Source organism: Hemitrygon akajei, chromosome 23 (genome assembly GCF_048418815.1).
Source record: "Hemitrygon akajei chromosome 23, sHemAka1.3, whole genome shotgun sequence".
NCBI classification, from domain to species: domain Eukaryota; kingdom Metazoa; phylum Chordata; class Chondrichthyes; order Myliobatiformes; family Dasyatidae; genus Hemitrygon; species Hemitrygon akajei.
The window spans coordinates 22848193-22864860 of NC_133146.1; the positions used below are offsets into that span (position 1 = coordinate 22848193).

General features: G+C 40.1%; 1 protein-coding gene across 5 annotated transcripts in view; it reads right to left on the reverse strand.

The window, feature by feature from the left end:
* mypn (myopalladin) overlaps window positions 1–16668 on the reverse strand; it is a 254646-nt gene that overhangs the window by 134047 nt on the left and 103931 nt on the right. For all 5 annotated transcript variants that reach the window (XM_073027204.1, XM_073027203.1, XM_073027205.1 and 2 more), the window contains 2 exons: window positions 10261–10436; window positions 1020–1071 (listed from right to left, as the gene is read on the reverse strand). In XM_073027204.1, coding sequence (XP_072883305.1) covers window positions 1020–1071; window positions 10261–10436 — 228 coding nt within the window. The remainder of the gene's footprint in view (window positions 1–1019; window positions 1072–10260; window positions 10437–16668) is intronic.

Sequence of the window (16668 nt, forward strand, 5' to 3'; positions counted from 1 at the left end):
AGTACTGTGTGCAGTTTTGGGCTCCTTATTTAAGAAAGGATGTGCTGACGGTGGAGAGGGTTCAGAGAAGATTCACTAGAATGATTCCGGGAATGAGAAGATATGAGAAACATTTGACCGCTCTTGGACTGCACTCCTTGGAGTTTAGAAGAATGGCAGGGGACCTCATGGAAACATTTTGAATGTTGAAAGGCATGGACAGAGTGGATGTGGCAAAGTTGTTTCCCGTGGTGAGAGAGTCTAGTACAAGAGGGCACGACTTAAGGATTGAAGGGCGCCCATTCAGAACAGAGATGCGAAGAAATTTTTTTTGCCAGAGGATGGTGAATCTGTGGAATTTGTTGCCACGGGCGGCAGTGGAGGCCAAGTCATTGGGTGTATTTAAGGCAGAGATTGATAGACTGAGTAGCCAGGGCATCAAAGGTTACGGTGAGAAGGCAGGGGAGTGGGACTAAATGGGAGAATGGATCAGCTCATGATAAAATGGCGGAGCAGACTCAATGGGCCGAATGGCCAATTTCTGCTTCTTTGTCTTATGGTCTAAATCCCATTGGCTGCCTTCCTTCTAAGGACAATCCAATTTTTTGGCCAATTTATTGTCATTTATGAAATTGATACTATATATACTTCTGAATACATTTTATGCCATTATTGAAACCAGCCTCCACTCTGGCCTCACTCCTCTGTTGCTGAAATGTTTATCCTTGTTTTTACCACTTCCACTATTCTGAAGCTAATCTCACTCCTATTTTCTATGAATGTGAAGTCATTCCAAGTATCAGTTGAAGTAATTTACTGCCCATCCCAAACTGTGCCAAATCCCATTCACCAAGATTTTGACAGCCTGCTCTAATCGCTCCTTTACGTGCTTCAATGCCAACTACTGTTTGATGACACCCACTTGATCCGCCATGTATGATATGGTGCTACTATGTAAATGCATCTGGATATTTGATGATCAACAAAATGAGTAAGAAACTGAAAACTGTCAACTGTGACTGTGTTTTAATTATACTTACTCATTCACTTCTTCCTTTGCAGAGTCATGTTCAGATTCAGATGAAGTGACACCTGTGTAATACATAAAGAAAGATTATTGACTGGGTTTAATAAAAAACTTCCTATAGCAGAACCATTCATTTATGAAAACAAAATATTAAGCAATTAATTAAATAAGTCTTAGTAGTTGATCAAAGAGAATTGCAACAGTCATCCAAGAGAAACTAAGGTATAGAAAGCAACACACAGAAAATATTGGAGGAACTCAGCAGGTCAGGCAGCATTGATGGAAATGAATAAGCAGTCGACGTCTCGGCGAAGACCCTTTTTTAGGACTGAGGAAGGGAGAAGACGCCAGAATAAAAAGGTGGGGGGAGCGGAAGGAGGCTAGCGAGAAGGTGATAGGTGAAGCCAGGTGGATGGGAAAGATAAAGGGCTTGAGATGAAGGAAGCTGATAGGAGAGGAAGGTGGATCACAGGAAAATGGGAAGGAGGAGGGGACCCAGGGAGTAATAATAGGCAGGTGGAAAGAGGTAAGAGGCCAGAGGTGAATAGAAGAAGATGGGAGGGAAGGACAAATTGATATTCATAATTTCAGGTGGAAGACTACTAATATGGAATATAAGGTGTTGTTCCTCCACTCTGAGGGTGGTTTCATTTTGGCACAAGAGGAGGCCATGGACTGATCTGTTGGAATGGGACTAGGAATAAGAATTAAAATGTTTGCCCACTGGGAAGTTCCATTTTTGGTGGATGGAACGGAGGTGCTTGAGGAAGCATTCCCCCACTTTGGCGAAAGAGATGGAGGAAGTTGCGGAAGATGATGTGTTCAATATGGAGGCTGATGCAGTTGTTAGGTAAGGACAAGAGGAACTCTATCACTTATAGAAATCCATTCAGACCTCTTGGGCACCATGAAATAAAGTGGGGAAGAAATTACAAGGGCTCAATGTATGATCAATAGTGACCTACAGGACTATTGTTTTAAGGAGTCTATTAAAACACCTGTCTCTGTCACACATCTTCAGACAGGTTGTTGAGAGATAACTGTTGGCCACCTGTAGAGAAGTGCTGAGAAGGGAAGTAGTCATGGATTTGCAGTCGCACACAGGAGACCTGAAACACTGAAGGACAATTGCTACTTTTTGGCAAGGCTTCATGAAAACTTTAATAATCATGCTGGCAGCTACTTGCACAGCTGTTATATTCTCCTGGAAATGCTGATTAGAGCAGATCCAATATCTGCTTTCCTTCTGAGTAACACAATTAAACTAAAGAAGTAGAATGTCCAGAGTTGCATCTGGAAAGGGCCCAATGTATATTTCAGTACAAGACCTCAACTTAATCCACAGCACCCACATAAAAATAACATTTGGAAAACAAATAGTAAGCTCCAACAAAAGCTAGGTTGACAACATCTTAATTTCCATCTAAGCATTTTTCACTGCCCTAGGATGAACAATGAATGGATGAATTATTAATCCATGCCTTGTCAATTCTTCTCCCTAATTGGAATGCCACAACTTCTAAACTTAATCAAGGGTATCATCACAAATTTCAAAGTGTCTACGACTTGATACTTCATAGTAAAGGGGAATGTACATTCTGAGCCTGTTGTGTTACTATGAAGCAATAGTACTACAGAAATATGAATGACAAAACAACCAATTACCCTTTTTCAAAACATGGTACAAACAATAGTTCAAGTTCAAACTGATTCTCATCTAGCTGTACATATACAGTATACAACCAAACCAAACAATGTTCCTTCAGACCATGGTGCACCCACAAAGCATATTTCACACACGGCACATAAAACAAAATAGAATAGATTGCAATTTATTGTACCATTGGTTAATCGGGGCAGCAGCTTATTTGGGACAACTCTTAAAGAACAATGAGAAAATAGTCAGTATTCACTTTGTTTATTTGGGACACACTGCAGCTTAACTGGAGCAGAAGACGATGAATTACGTGCACTTGTGTGATCATTGAACACTGCTCCATGCTCAGAGTGAACAGCTGTGTTCGTTATGTGTGCTTATGTTATGTTATCCATTTGGGCTGATGGATACCGATTCAAAAAGCCATGATTATTTTGACTTTAGAAATTTTTTGAGACCCTTTCCACAAAAAGATCTGACACTAGCCAAAAAAATTACCCACCTGAAACAAATTAAAAGCAATCTGCCTAAAACCACCCATCGTCTGGCAGAGACAACTGAAGTGTTAAAAGCTACAATTGCACACTTGATACATCAGCAAGATGAACGACAAGAAGAATGGGCATTATGCGACGGACAACAGAGTACATCGCAAAAATGAAAGCCTGAAGGTAAGGATACAAACGTTGAAGAGGGCCTCAATCCATAGTATTCCATTATAACTGGTTGCATGTCAGTGGACCAATGTTAAAAAACAAGTCAGAGAAGCCAGCTAAGAAGCTATGTCACAATGAATTTAAGGAAGCATGTGGTTAGTTGTCTTGATGGTAATGTAGGTACCACATTAATTCAAGAAAGCACATAGCAAGATAGGTACTGCTGATGTTGTAAGTGCAGAAACATGGACATGCTTAAAAAATTTTGTGCAGATGATATCTACAATGCCGATGAAATAGGCCTTTTTTATTGTGTCATATTGGACAGTTCCCTTTGCTACAAACACGCAACACTATTAGGTTCAAAGAAAGCAACGGATTACATAATTATGTTGTTCAACAATGTCAGGAACTGATATAAAGAAATTGTTGGTTATTGGGAAAAGTGTTAAACCTCGATGGTAAGGGACCAAGAATGGATTCTTTACCAATCAAGTACCGTGTCAGCATACACTCAAGGAACTCCTTCAGTGGTAACTATTACGGACTAATACACAGCTTTATAGTACTGTAGTAATATTAGTAATGCTCTAATTTGTTCTGTATTTCATTTAAATATATAATTTGTTACTCAGTTAAATAGTAATTTGTCCTTTTTATACTTTCTTAACTACTTCCATGAAACTTTGGATAATTACATCAGCTATTTAATTGGACCAAAATATACTCACCCCTGTTGGCCAGAAAGAACTACAGTCTGCAAATCAATGAATTTGAATGAATCAAGGACAGTGGAAGCAGATGGACCAATAGCCTTTGTTCTTGCCATAAGAAAGGAGATGGAGGCTGCCATTTTATGAAGAAGACTGGGTTCTCCATTTTGTGAGTCAAGTCACTTGGCTGATTTGAGTGTTTTAGACACAATGATGCCTCAGGTAACCTGCTGAACGAGCGCTCATTTCCAAATAAGAAGTTATTTGTGAGGTGTTCTTTGGTTGGATATAACATGCAGGCTTGTGAATGTTGGTCTGCATGATTCAAGCTGGTGGCTGATTGATAATAAAGAGCCATAAATTACCAATTTTCACTTGCTGGGAAGAGGGATTTAAATGGATTCTGATCTGGAGCAGAGCCAATAAAAAGGTGTTAAAGGTCAGACAATGACACTGGAATTGAATATTCAAACTGGTAAGAAATGGATATCAAAGCAGACACTTCAAATATGTCTTCAGTGTACATTTCAGTGTATGGGACATTGGAAAAAATGTTGAATTTCCCCATGGGGATGAATAAAGTATCTATCTATCTATCTATCTATCTATCTATCTATACTGGCAGTGATAACTCTAGGAGAACAACTATTGTAGATGTGAGGTGCCCCATGGACATGTGGAGATTCAAAATGGGATGAAGAGGATCATGTGGCTAGCAGCAGAAATTCCTTTTTAAATGGTAATATCTTATCCGTTCTTTGTTCATGGAGGTCAGGAAATCTTAGAACATAAGACCATAAGCCATAGGAGCAAAAGCAGGCCATTCTGCCCATCAAGTCTGCCCTGCCATTCTATAATGGCTAATCCCATATTCCATTCAACCGTATATACGTGCCTTTTCACCAGCCCTTGAGGTTCCAACCAATCAGGAATCTATCAACTTCTGCTTTGAATATACCCACTGACTTGGCCTCCACCACAGTCTGTGACAGAGCATTCCACATATTCACCATTCTTTGACTAAAAAAAAATTCCTCCTTACTTCTGTTCTAAAAGGTCGACCCTCAATTTTGAGGCCGTGCCCTCTAATTCTGGATACCCTCACCATAACCATAAGACCATAAGATATAGGAGCAGAAGGAAGGCAGAGTCTGCTCCGCCATTCAATCATGGGCTGATCCAATTCTTTCAGTCATCCCCACTCCTAGCCTTCTCCCCATACCCTTGATGCCCTGGCTAATCAAGAACCTATCTATCTCTGCCTTAAATGCACCCAATGACTTGGCCTCCACAGCCACTTGTGGCAACAAATTCCACAGATTTACCACCCTCTGACTAAAGTAATTTCTCTGCATCTCTGTTCTAAATGGGCGTCCTTTAATCCTGAAGTCGTACCCTCTTGTCCTAGACTCCCCTACCACGGGAAAGAACTTTGCCATATCTAACCTGTTCAGGCCTTTTAACATTTGGAGTGTTTCTATGAGATCCCCCACCCCCCTCATACTCCTGAACTCCAGGGAATACAGCCCAAGAGCTGCCAGATGTTCCTCATATGGTAACCCTTTCATTCCTGGAATTATTCTTGTGAATGTTCTCTGAACCCTCTCCAATATCAGTATATCCTTTCTAAAATAAGGAGCCCAAAACTGCACACAATACTCCAAGTGTGGTCTCATGAGTGCCTTACAGAGCCTCAACATCACATCCCTGCTCTTATGTTCTATACCTCTAGAAATGAATGCATTCGCCTTCTTCACCACCAACTCAACCTGGAGGTTAACCTTTAGGATATCCTGCTCAAGGACTCCCAAGTCCCTTTGCATCTTTGCATTTTGAATTCTCTCCCCATCTAAATAATAGTCTGCCTGTTTATTGCTTCCATGACCATACACTTTACAACATTGTATTTCATTTGTCATTTCTTTGCCCATTCCCCTAAACTATCTAAGTCTTTCTGCAGGCTCTCTGTTTCCTCAACACTACCCGCTCCTCCGCCTATCTTTGTATTATCAGCAAATTTAGCCACAAATCCATAGTCCCATAGTCCAAATCATTGACATACATTGTAAAAAGCAGCAGTCCCAACACCAACCCCTGTGAAAATCCATTAGTAACCGGCAGCCAGTCAGAATAGGATCCCCTTATTCTCACTCTCTGTTTTCTGCCGAGCAGCCAATGCTCCACCCATGCTAGTAACTCCCCTGTAATTCCATGTGCTCTTATCTTGCTAAGCAGCCTCATGTACGGCACCTTGTCAAAGGCCTTCTGAAAATCCAAGTACAGCACATCTACTACATCTCCTTTGTCTACCCTGGTTGTAATCTCCTCAAAAAATTGCAGTAGGTTAGTCAGGCAGGATTTTCCTTTCAGGAAAACATGCTGGCTTTGGCCTATCTTGTCATGTGCCTCCAGGTATTCCGTAATCTCATCCCTAACAATCGATTCCAACAAATTTCCAACTACTGATGTCAGGCTAGCAGGTCTATAGTTTCCTTTCTGCTGCCTCCCACCCTTCTTAAATACCGGAGTAACATTTGCAATTTTCCAGTCATCCGGTACAATGCCAGAATCTATCGATTCTTGAAAGATCATCGTTAATGCCTCTGCAATCTCTCCAGCTACTTCCTTCAGAACCCGAGGATGCATTCCATCAGGTTCAGGAGATTTATCCACCCTCAGACCATTAAGATTCCTGAGCACCTTCTCAGAAGTAATTTTCACTGCACATACTTCACTTGCCCGACATTCTTGAATGTCCGATATACTGCAGATGTCTTCCACTGTGAAGACTGATGCAAAATACACATTCAGTTCCTCTGCCATCTCTGTGTCTCTCATTACAATATCTCCAGTGTCATTTTTTATTGGTCCTATATCTACCCACAACTCTCTTTTATCCTTTATATACTTAAAAAAGCTTTTAGTATCTTCTTTGATATTAGTCACCAGCTTCCTTTCACAGCTTCTTTTCCTTCCTAATGACCTTCTTAGTTTCCTTCTGCAAATCTTCAAAAGCTTCCCAATCCTCTATCTTTCCACTAGCTTTGGCTTCCTTGTACTTTTGCTTTTACTTTAACTCTGACTTCACTTGTCAGCTATGGTAGTGTCCTTCCATTCAAAAATTTCTTCTTATTTGGAATATATCTGTTTTGCACCTCCCTCATTTTTCATAGAAACTCCAGCCATTGCTACTCTGCTGTCCTTCCTGCTAGTGTCCCTTTCCATTCAACCTTGGCCAGTTCCCCTCTGATGCCATTGTAATTTCCTTTATTCCACTGAAATATCAACACAATGAAATTTAGTTTCTAAGGTAAACATCCTCTCCACATCCACCTTATCTAGTCCTTTCAACATTCGGTAAGATTTAATGAGATCCGCACACATTCTTCTAAATTCCAGTGATCACAGGCCTAAAGCTGCAAAACGCTCCACATATGTTAACTCCTTCATTCCCAGAATCATCCTCATGAACCTCCTCTGGACTCTCTCCAATGACAATACATCCTTTCTGAGATAAGGGGCCCAAAACTGTTGACAATACTCCAAGTGTGGTCTGACTAGTGTCTTATAAAGCTTCAGCATTATCTCCTTGTTTTTATATTCTATTCCCCTTGAAATAAATGCCAAAATTGCACTTGTCTTCTTTACCACAGTCTCAACCTGTGAATTACTCTTCTGGGAATATTGCTTGAGGACTCCTAAGTCCCATTGCACCTCTGATATTTGAATTTTCTCCTCATTTAGATAATAGTCTGCACTATTGTTCCTTTTACCAAAATGCATTATCATACATTTCCCAACACTGTATTTCATCTGCCACTTTTTTTGCCCGTTCTTCCAATTTGTCTAAGTTCTACTGCAACTGCATTGCTTCCTCAGCACTACCTACCTCTCCACCTGTCTTTGTATCATCCACAAACTTTGCCACAAAGCCATCAATTCCACAATCTAGATCACTGACAAACAATGTGAAAAGTAGATGTCCCAATAACAACCCCAGAGGAACACCACTGGCCACTGGCAGCCAACCAGAAAAAGCCCCCTTTATTCCCACTTGCTGCCTCTTGCCTGTCAGCCATTTCTCTATCCATGCCAGTATATCTCCAGTAACACCATAGAATTCTATCTTGTTAAGCAGTCTCATGTGAGGCACCTTAACAAATACCTTCTGAAAACCTAAGTAAATGAAATCCACGGCCTCTCCTTTGTCCACTCTGCTTGTTACTTCCTCAAAGAATTCTAACAAATTTGTCAGGCAAGATTTCCCTTTACAGAAACCATGCTGACTTTGACTTACTTTGTCATTGGTCCTCAAGTACCTGAAACCTCATCCTTAATGATGGACTCCCAACACTTTCCCAACCATGAGGTTACGCTAACCGGCATATTATTTCTTCTATTTTGTCTTCTTTCCTTCTTAAAGAATGGACTGAAATTTGTAATTTTCCAGTCCTCCAGGACCATGCCAGGATCAAGTGATTCTTGAAAGATCATGATCAATGCATCTGTTATCTCTTCAGCAACCTCTCTCAGGACTCTGGGGCATAGTCCATCTGGTCCAGGTGATTTATCTCATTAAGATCTTTGAGTTTGTCTAGCACTTTTTCCTTTGTAATAGTAAAGGCAGTCACTCCTGTTCCCTGACACTCGTGGACCTCTGGCATACAGTTAAGTATCTTCCACAGTACAGTCTGAAGCAAAGTACTTATTAAGTTCATCTGCCAATTCTTTGTCTCCCATTGCTACCTCAACAGTGTTATTTTCCAGTAGTCCAATATTAATTCTCACCTCCCTTTTACCCTCTATATATCTGAGAAAACTCTTAGAATCCTGCTTTATATTATCAGCTAGTTTGCCCTCATATTTAATCTTTTTCCTTCTTGTAGCATTTTAGTTGCCCTTTGTTGGATTTTAAAAGCTTCCCAGTCATCCAACTTCCCACTCACTTTTGCTACCTTAAATGCCCTTTCCTCGGCTTTTATGCAGTCCTTAACTTCCTTTGTTAGCCACGGTTGCCTAACCCTGTCATTTGAGAACAATTTCTTCTGTGGCACATAACTATCCTGTGCCTTGTGAATTATTCCCAGAAACTTCAGCCGCCTTTGTTCTGCCATCATCCCCCCACCAGTATCTTCCTCCAATCTACCTGGGCAAGCTCCTCTCTCATGCCTCTGTAATTCCCTTTATTCCATTGTGATACTGATACATGTGACTTATGCTTCTCCCTCTCAAAATGCAGAACTGTGGGAGGAAACCCACGTGGTCACAGGGAGAACATAGAAACTCCTCACAGGCAGCAATGAGAATTGAACCTGGATTAGCTATACTATATATTCTTCCATATAATCGCATATGGAAGCTTGTTTAATGTTACAATACAAATGTTTCTGGGAAGATGGCAGCATGTTTGATCACAGCGGCTTCTACAGGGTCAGCTAGAGGTGTTATTGTCTTTTATAAATGTAGTTTTTACAATCACAAGATCCTGTTGGACTTAAGTACTTAAAATACTGCAGGTCTACCCCAACAGTGCATTGCTTGTTGGTGAAGAAACTGAAAGAGCTGGACTTGGTATGGATCATGCTGCTGCCTGCATCAGAGAGGCATTGGAGGAGTTGGTGAGCGAAGACAATGTGCAGTCTAAGAGCGAGTGATCATCTTAGTTGTTTTTCTTGTGATCACAAGACCCTGTTGAACATTATTAATGTGGAATGCTGCAAGTCTGATTCACTGATTTATTAATGCATTGCAGAAGCAGAGAGCAGGGGAGCTGTGTGGCCTTGGTCGTAACAAGGACTAGACCATAAGACGTGGTGTCACCTGTTTACAGTCGCCCAGAAGAGAGGTGTCAGAGTTGGTGTGCTCCACCAGAGGTGTTATGGCACAGTGTCCAAGCTGGAGTGGGTTCTACTCCCCAGTGTTTGCCTGGCAAAAGACAAGTTGTACTGTGTTCGATGGCAGATTGCTACAACATCCATGGGCTCAGCATCTTGGAATTTTTTTGTGTGACTATTTAGCTGATATCTTATAGGTGCTTGCTATTTTGTATGCGCTATATATGCCTTGTGCTGTGTGTGACTATTGGTATCATGTTTGGCATCCTGGCCCCAGAATAATGCTGTTTCATATGGCTGTATTCATTGTACGGTTGAATGACAATTAAACTTGAGCTTGAACTTGAACTTGTATTGAGGCATTGCAGAAAGTTCTTAACCAACACATTTTTACCTTCTATGTAAAGTTCTGCAGACGTTGCATCCGATCCATATATATTTGAAGCCAAACAGGTATAACGTCCTGTATCCTCCTCAAAGGCCTCAGAAATGATCAGTGAACACTGATTATCATCATAGGAAATCTGAATGTCAGGTGAGTTCTTGAGTTCCTTTCCTTCACAGTACCACCTACAAAATAAAAAGTTAAATCATGGTGTTGAAATAGCTCCAATCTTAGATAACAGAAGAACACAGATCATTAATGTTCAATATTTCATCTTGAGCATGATAATAATTGGCACTAAAATAATTTGTTAGATGATTTGATGAAATGTCCTTGCTTATATCTATGTCATATTTTAGTTGACTAGTTACACTAGATATGTGAGAATATGAATCATTTTACTGACATTTTACTCTGTAAACAGACAGGAATGTTGGGATATTTTTGCATATATAGTTTAGTGGCAAAAATTCCAAAGTTCATGCCTGTGATCAGGTGTATATATGCAGACTGCACTTTTTTTTTTGCCTTAACCAATAGAAACAACATAAGGCAGTTGACAGACTTGAATTTCCATCATCATGTACCAGCATTTCCAGAAAATACTCTCAAAATTCAGCACATTTATGATTATGTTGGTTAGTGTGGGATATCGTAGAGCATTCAGCTTGTGACTCTTTGCTATTCCTGACATCCTTTGAGCCAAGGAGGTGGCCAAGAGGAACAAGGATCATTCCCTACCTAACTGGTTCTTCACCTCATCAAGTCTCATGGTTAAAAGGAACATAGCTTTAGTGCTACAAAGGTATAGCATGATTGAAGTAATGTTGCAGGATTTCTGAGTAAGTCCCTCACAAAAGACAAGTTATGGGTCTCTAAATGCTTTGTTGACTGTTAAGCACCTTTCACAAACTGCTAATAAAGCAGGATCAGTCACTGTCAGATGTAATGAACCAAGAGGTGAAGGAAGAAGACGGTGAGCTGGAAAAGGAAGAGAATCAATAGATGTTGACAAAGGATCCAGAGAAGACAAATTTGGAACATATGATCTGGAGCTACAGTTGGACCACAACTTATTGAATAAAAGATTCAATAAACATATAATACCCCTTTGCACTACAATTCCCAATTTACCTTCCTTTTATTGCTGATTATTATAACATCTGCTTGTCCACTCAATGTTTAAAAACACTTTCAATCCACAGAAACTGTTCCTTTATCAGAAGAATTCATTAGGTCAATTCTGCAGCGGCTGAACCTTCTCAGAAGCAACTAAATTATGATCACATGAATCTTGCCGAAAACATGCAAAATTTGAAAGAAAAGAAGGCTCTCTATTTCTGCATAGTTTGTATCATACCTTCAAAAACTGAAATATTGCAGATACTGGAAAACTGAAAAAAATCAAAAATACTAGAAATATTCAGCAGCTGAGGTAATATCTGACAGAAACAGAACTATCTTTTTACTGTATAAACTTCCATCAGAATTGATGATGAACGGCATGATAAAAGGCCAACAACCTAAAATAATAATTTTGTTACTTTTCCACCGATGCTGGCTCAAACCATCAGTATTTTCTGCAGTTTCTGTTTTAGTTCTTCCCTTACTCTGTTGCTATTTAACTCAATATCAGCTTGACCATAACTGGTGAATGACAGATTAAATCAATCCCAAACATTAAATTATTTGTATCTATTCATGGTAGAAAACAATGATTGGACAGAATTTTTAAGTTCTCAGTGGGGAGGCTGTGTAAGTTAGTACGGTTTGTATATATGTGCATGTGTGTCTGTGCGCATGGTAGGAAAGGTGCAAAATAATCCAATGAAACAGCTGAAAGGAAAAAAGCTGTGATAGCTGACCGCATTCATTCACTCTCTTTCTTGCAATGAGTTATTCTGAATAAATGTCTGTCTTAAAAAAAGAACAACCTGAAAAATACGAAACACTGAAAAATGAAATGTATAAACAGATTGAAACAATGAAAATATCTGAAAATACCAACTGTTACAACAGTGCCTTTGCAGCTGTTCTTTCCCATTAAAATCAGTGCAGAAGAACTCCCTGCTCTGTTCTTAAGGAATCCAACTGGATTGCAGTGGCGAACCATCACCAAACACCTGTCATGAAATCTGAGATTACTGCATTTGTATGTGCATGCAGAGAAATCCCAGACTTCCTGGAATTTGTGTGGAGAAGCCCAATAGCTGAATTTCCCTGAAAAATCCAGGCCATTAACCAATCACTGTTATGCATAGTTTCATACATATTTTTTTCCCGGGCCAGCTGACCCCAAACTACAGTAACATGACTTGTAGGAGTCTACTGATTTGGTGCCAAGAAAGACCATGAGTATACTGGGTACATAATTTTGGCTCTGGACAACACTTAGTTGACTAACAAGGGCTGAGAGGCAATAGTGAAATCACAAAAATGGCCATATAAAAAAAAGAAATTGAAACTGGATTAGGTTGCACCAACTTGACCCTGATTTGCCATTCAAGAAGACCGTGGCTATCTGACCTTAACATCAGAGTAACTTTTTTGCCTCCCTATCACCCTTAATTCCCCAGTTGTTTATCTCTGGTTTCCATTGCTATAACATTAACATGCATAATTATTGTACTTTTTTTCTTTTTTAAAATTTCCTTTACCTGAATCTTCCCTGCCACTATTTAGTTTACAGCCCCAGTTATTTAATTATTCAGGACACTGGTTTTAGTACAAGTGAAAGAAAGCCTGTCCCAATGGAATAGCGCCACATTTGCTTACTATCCAACTTCATGCCCTGCTTCCCTCATACCACTTTTAATTCATAAATTACCCCTCTCATCTTTTAAGCTATGTCAACTTACACTCGATTCTGTCAGTAATCCCCTTTAACTCAGCTTTCTAATTCACACACTAATTCCTCATAATACTCCAGCAGAACTTTTGTTTTGCTCCTCACTAAGTCCTAATTCCTCCAGCCCTAAGGAGATAAAACCTAGCAAATGGCAGCTAATATAGCCTATGGGAGAATAGTTTTTATCCAACTAACTTTATAAACCTCTATTATTACAATATTCTTTTTCACATTCCCAATTGAATGTCCCCATATATTAAGATGCTGTGGTGGGTTTGTCCATGAACAGAAAACCTCATGTGTCAGATATTTGTAATAATAAGGGTCTTCCACCTAGTAATCTTTTGCTATGACAAATGTTCAGATTCAGGAGCCTAGTGACAGATGCTAACAATGTGACCTCTTCTCTCAGATTAACAGTGCAATTTGACCCTCAGCTGAAGAACCCTCAGCTTGGAAGATAACACAAATAATCATTCACTTATCCTGTCAATGGATTTGGAACATTTTACAAAGATGATGCTCTTTCTGGTGTTTTGAGTTACCTGCTGAGGGTGATGTCTCAAAAGCATACAAGAGGACAGGGATTGCTACTGCCCTACAGACCGTGAGCATTGTGCTACATCTGAGAAAGTGATCTTTACACACTCTTTTCCTTTGAAGGCCACTACCTGTGCAGGCAAATGGTGAATTTCATCATCGACTTTCACTGAGGACTGGCTCTTGGGGGCAGCACAGTAGTGTAATGGTTAGTGTAAAGCTATTACAGTGCCAATGACCTGGGTTCAATTCCCAGTGCTGTCTGTAAGGTGTTTGTGCATTTTCCCCATGACTCTATGGGTTTCCTCTGGATGCTTCAGTTTCTTCTCACATTCCAAAGATGTACAGGCCTGTAGGCTAATTGATCACATGGGTGTAATTGGATAGCATGGGCTCATGGTTTGGAAGGTCCTATTACCATGCTGTATCTCCAAATAAAATACATAAATATGGTAAGGGCCAATATTCTCTGATGTTTTGTCATAGACATTTAGTATTGTAAGGTGGTGATGTATGGAGTGGGGAGGAGGGGATGGTGGAAAGAAAAAGGATGGCAGCAGGCTTGATCATGGATCATGGATCAGATGTTATTATGTATGGCTCAATTTCTCTTTTGCTTCAGTGAACAAGTCGATAGGTAATGCCATAGAACTCCGTCTCCCAGTGTGCTTGTAAGCAAGAGCCATCGATATAACTTTTTTTCCTGTAGTGGCTGCAAAATAGGTTGATCACTTACCTAGTTGTCTATTGCTCCACTCCGCCAGACTGTTTGTGAAAGTTGAGATTACAGCATTGCAATGAAAACGGCTGAGAATAGTACTGGGCAATGACACAGTCTAATTTCACACAAGATGCATGGGAATATACTGGAAAATATTCAGAGAGAGAAAACTGATGACCACTTGGAAAGCAGGGACTTTTCAGTTTTAGCCAGTATGGTGTAGTCAAGGGCAGACACTGCCTGATCAATCTGATTAAATTCTTTGAAGAGGTTACAAAATGTATTGATAAGGGCAGTGCCAAAGATGTGATTCACACAGATTTCAGCAAGGTCTTTGACAAATCATGTACAACAGAATGGTTTAATACCATCCATGGTATACAGACCAGGTTGCCAAAATGTATCAAAAATTGCATTGGTGATGCACCATCAATAACTCACGCTGAGACTTAGGAAGTGAGATATCGGCTTTTATTGACTGGAAGAATAAACAGCACTACATCCTGGGGAAAATGAGGGAGAGCAGCAGCCCACAGTCGCCTTTATACAGGGGTCTGTGGGAGGAGCCACAGGAGCAGTCAACAGGGTCTGTGGGAGGAGCCACAGGAGCAGTCAGACAGGTATATCTAGTTCACCACAATTGGGTTGTTTGCCATGAACAAATAAAAATATGGAAGGAACCATTGAACTCAAATGAGTCAATGAAAATGGAAGTAGACAAACCACTTTTCTGTGTTTTTGCCATATGTTTGAAGGAATGGAGGCTGCCATTTTGTGAAGCTGCTCTGTAACCTCCATTTTGTGAGGTGTCTTGTGAACTGTTTTTACTCAGGAATAGTTCTATCAAAGTGCTTTAAAGTTGACACAGTGATGCTCCTGATAATCTGCCTGAACTAGAGATAATTTCCAAATAAGAAGTTATTTGTGAGGTGTTCTTTGGTACAATAGAACATACAGTTTTATGAATAAGTTGCTGGCTGATTCAGAACAAAGAGACTTAAATTACCAGTTGTCACTTGCAGAAGGGCAAAAGTGGATGCTGACTTGGACCAGAGCCAAGAGGAAGGTGACACAGGTAAGTCAGATGACCTCGAGCCAAGATTGGAGCGCAATATTTGAACTGATGAGGGAGATTAGAAGAATAAAAGGCTTCAAATACAAAACGGAGAAAATTCCAGAATCATCGCAGTGAAGAACCCCTTGCCAGGGGCTGGGAGAAGAATCAATCAGCTGGCCAACGAGCGATTCTATTTTGGTGTTATACATTTGAGAAGTGGTCTGAGTAAGTGTTGGTACAGAGGGGACAGAAGAATACGTTTTAAGTTGTTGGCCTGGGGTCAACATATTATGTTGTTGTTTGTGCAGAGTGCCAGCTTTGATTGATTAGGAGTTGTGTAGTGAGTTGCCTAACTTAGACCTATTAACAAACAGTCAACATATTTTGATGCGCTCAAAAAAGAAAGAATAGAGGTCTAGGATGCTAGTTTTGAGCTGAATCACTCACAAGGTTAGGATATTAAAATGGGGAAATAAAAGGTCAAGAAGAACCTAGGGGGTTTGGAGGATTGGTGAGATTACTTTCTTAGTTATCTATTAAAAAAATGGCCTAATTATGAGGAGTGGATAGGAAAGTTTGATAGTGGAGGTTCAGGGACCCCTGGGGGATGCATTGTGGAAAGCAGTTAGTAAAAAGAAACCAAATAAATTATTGATTTTTTTTCAAGGGATTAAAAAGTCATTATAATGGGATGTAGCTGGGAAAGTCTATTTGAAGTGAAAAGGGAGAAAAAGAAACTGGCAGAGGAATTGTGTAAGAGCAGGGAAGAGTTAGAGAGAGAGAGAGGGAGAGGAAAAAAGTTGGCGAGAGTGGAGAGAAAATGAAATTCTGAGAGAGCAAGGTCAGGCGAATATGATGCATGAATCAGTTTCAGATTCAGTGTGAATGCGTGACAAGAGAAAAGGGGAAAAGTGAAGAAGAGTGTAAAAAGGCGAACACAGAATTAGAGAAATGGTAAAGTCTGTGTCAGGATTTACAGACTGCTATGAATGTCATACAGAAATTGGTAGCTGAATAGAAAGGTGGTGTCAATCACACCAAGTTTTTTAAAACAGATTGTAAAGCTACATTCAACTCTCAGTTCAGAGTGGAATGATATGTGCATTTGGTGCCAGAATTGACGAGTGATGACACAGAAACCAGCAAAAAGTACCTATAGACTTAGTCAATGTAGAGCAAAAGGATCAGGAGTTAGCAAAAGTACAGAGCAGAGAGAATGCAGTACTCTTCTGTGTTCTAATTCTGAAGAGT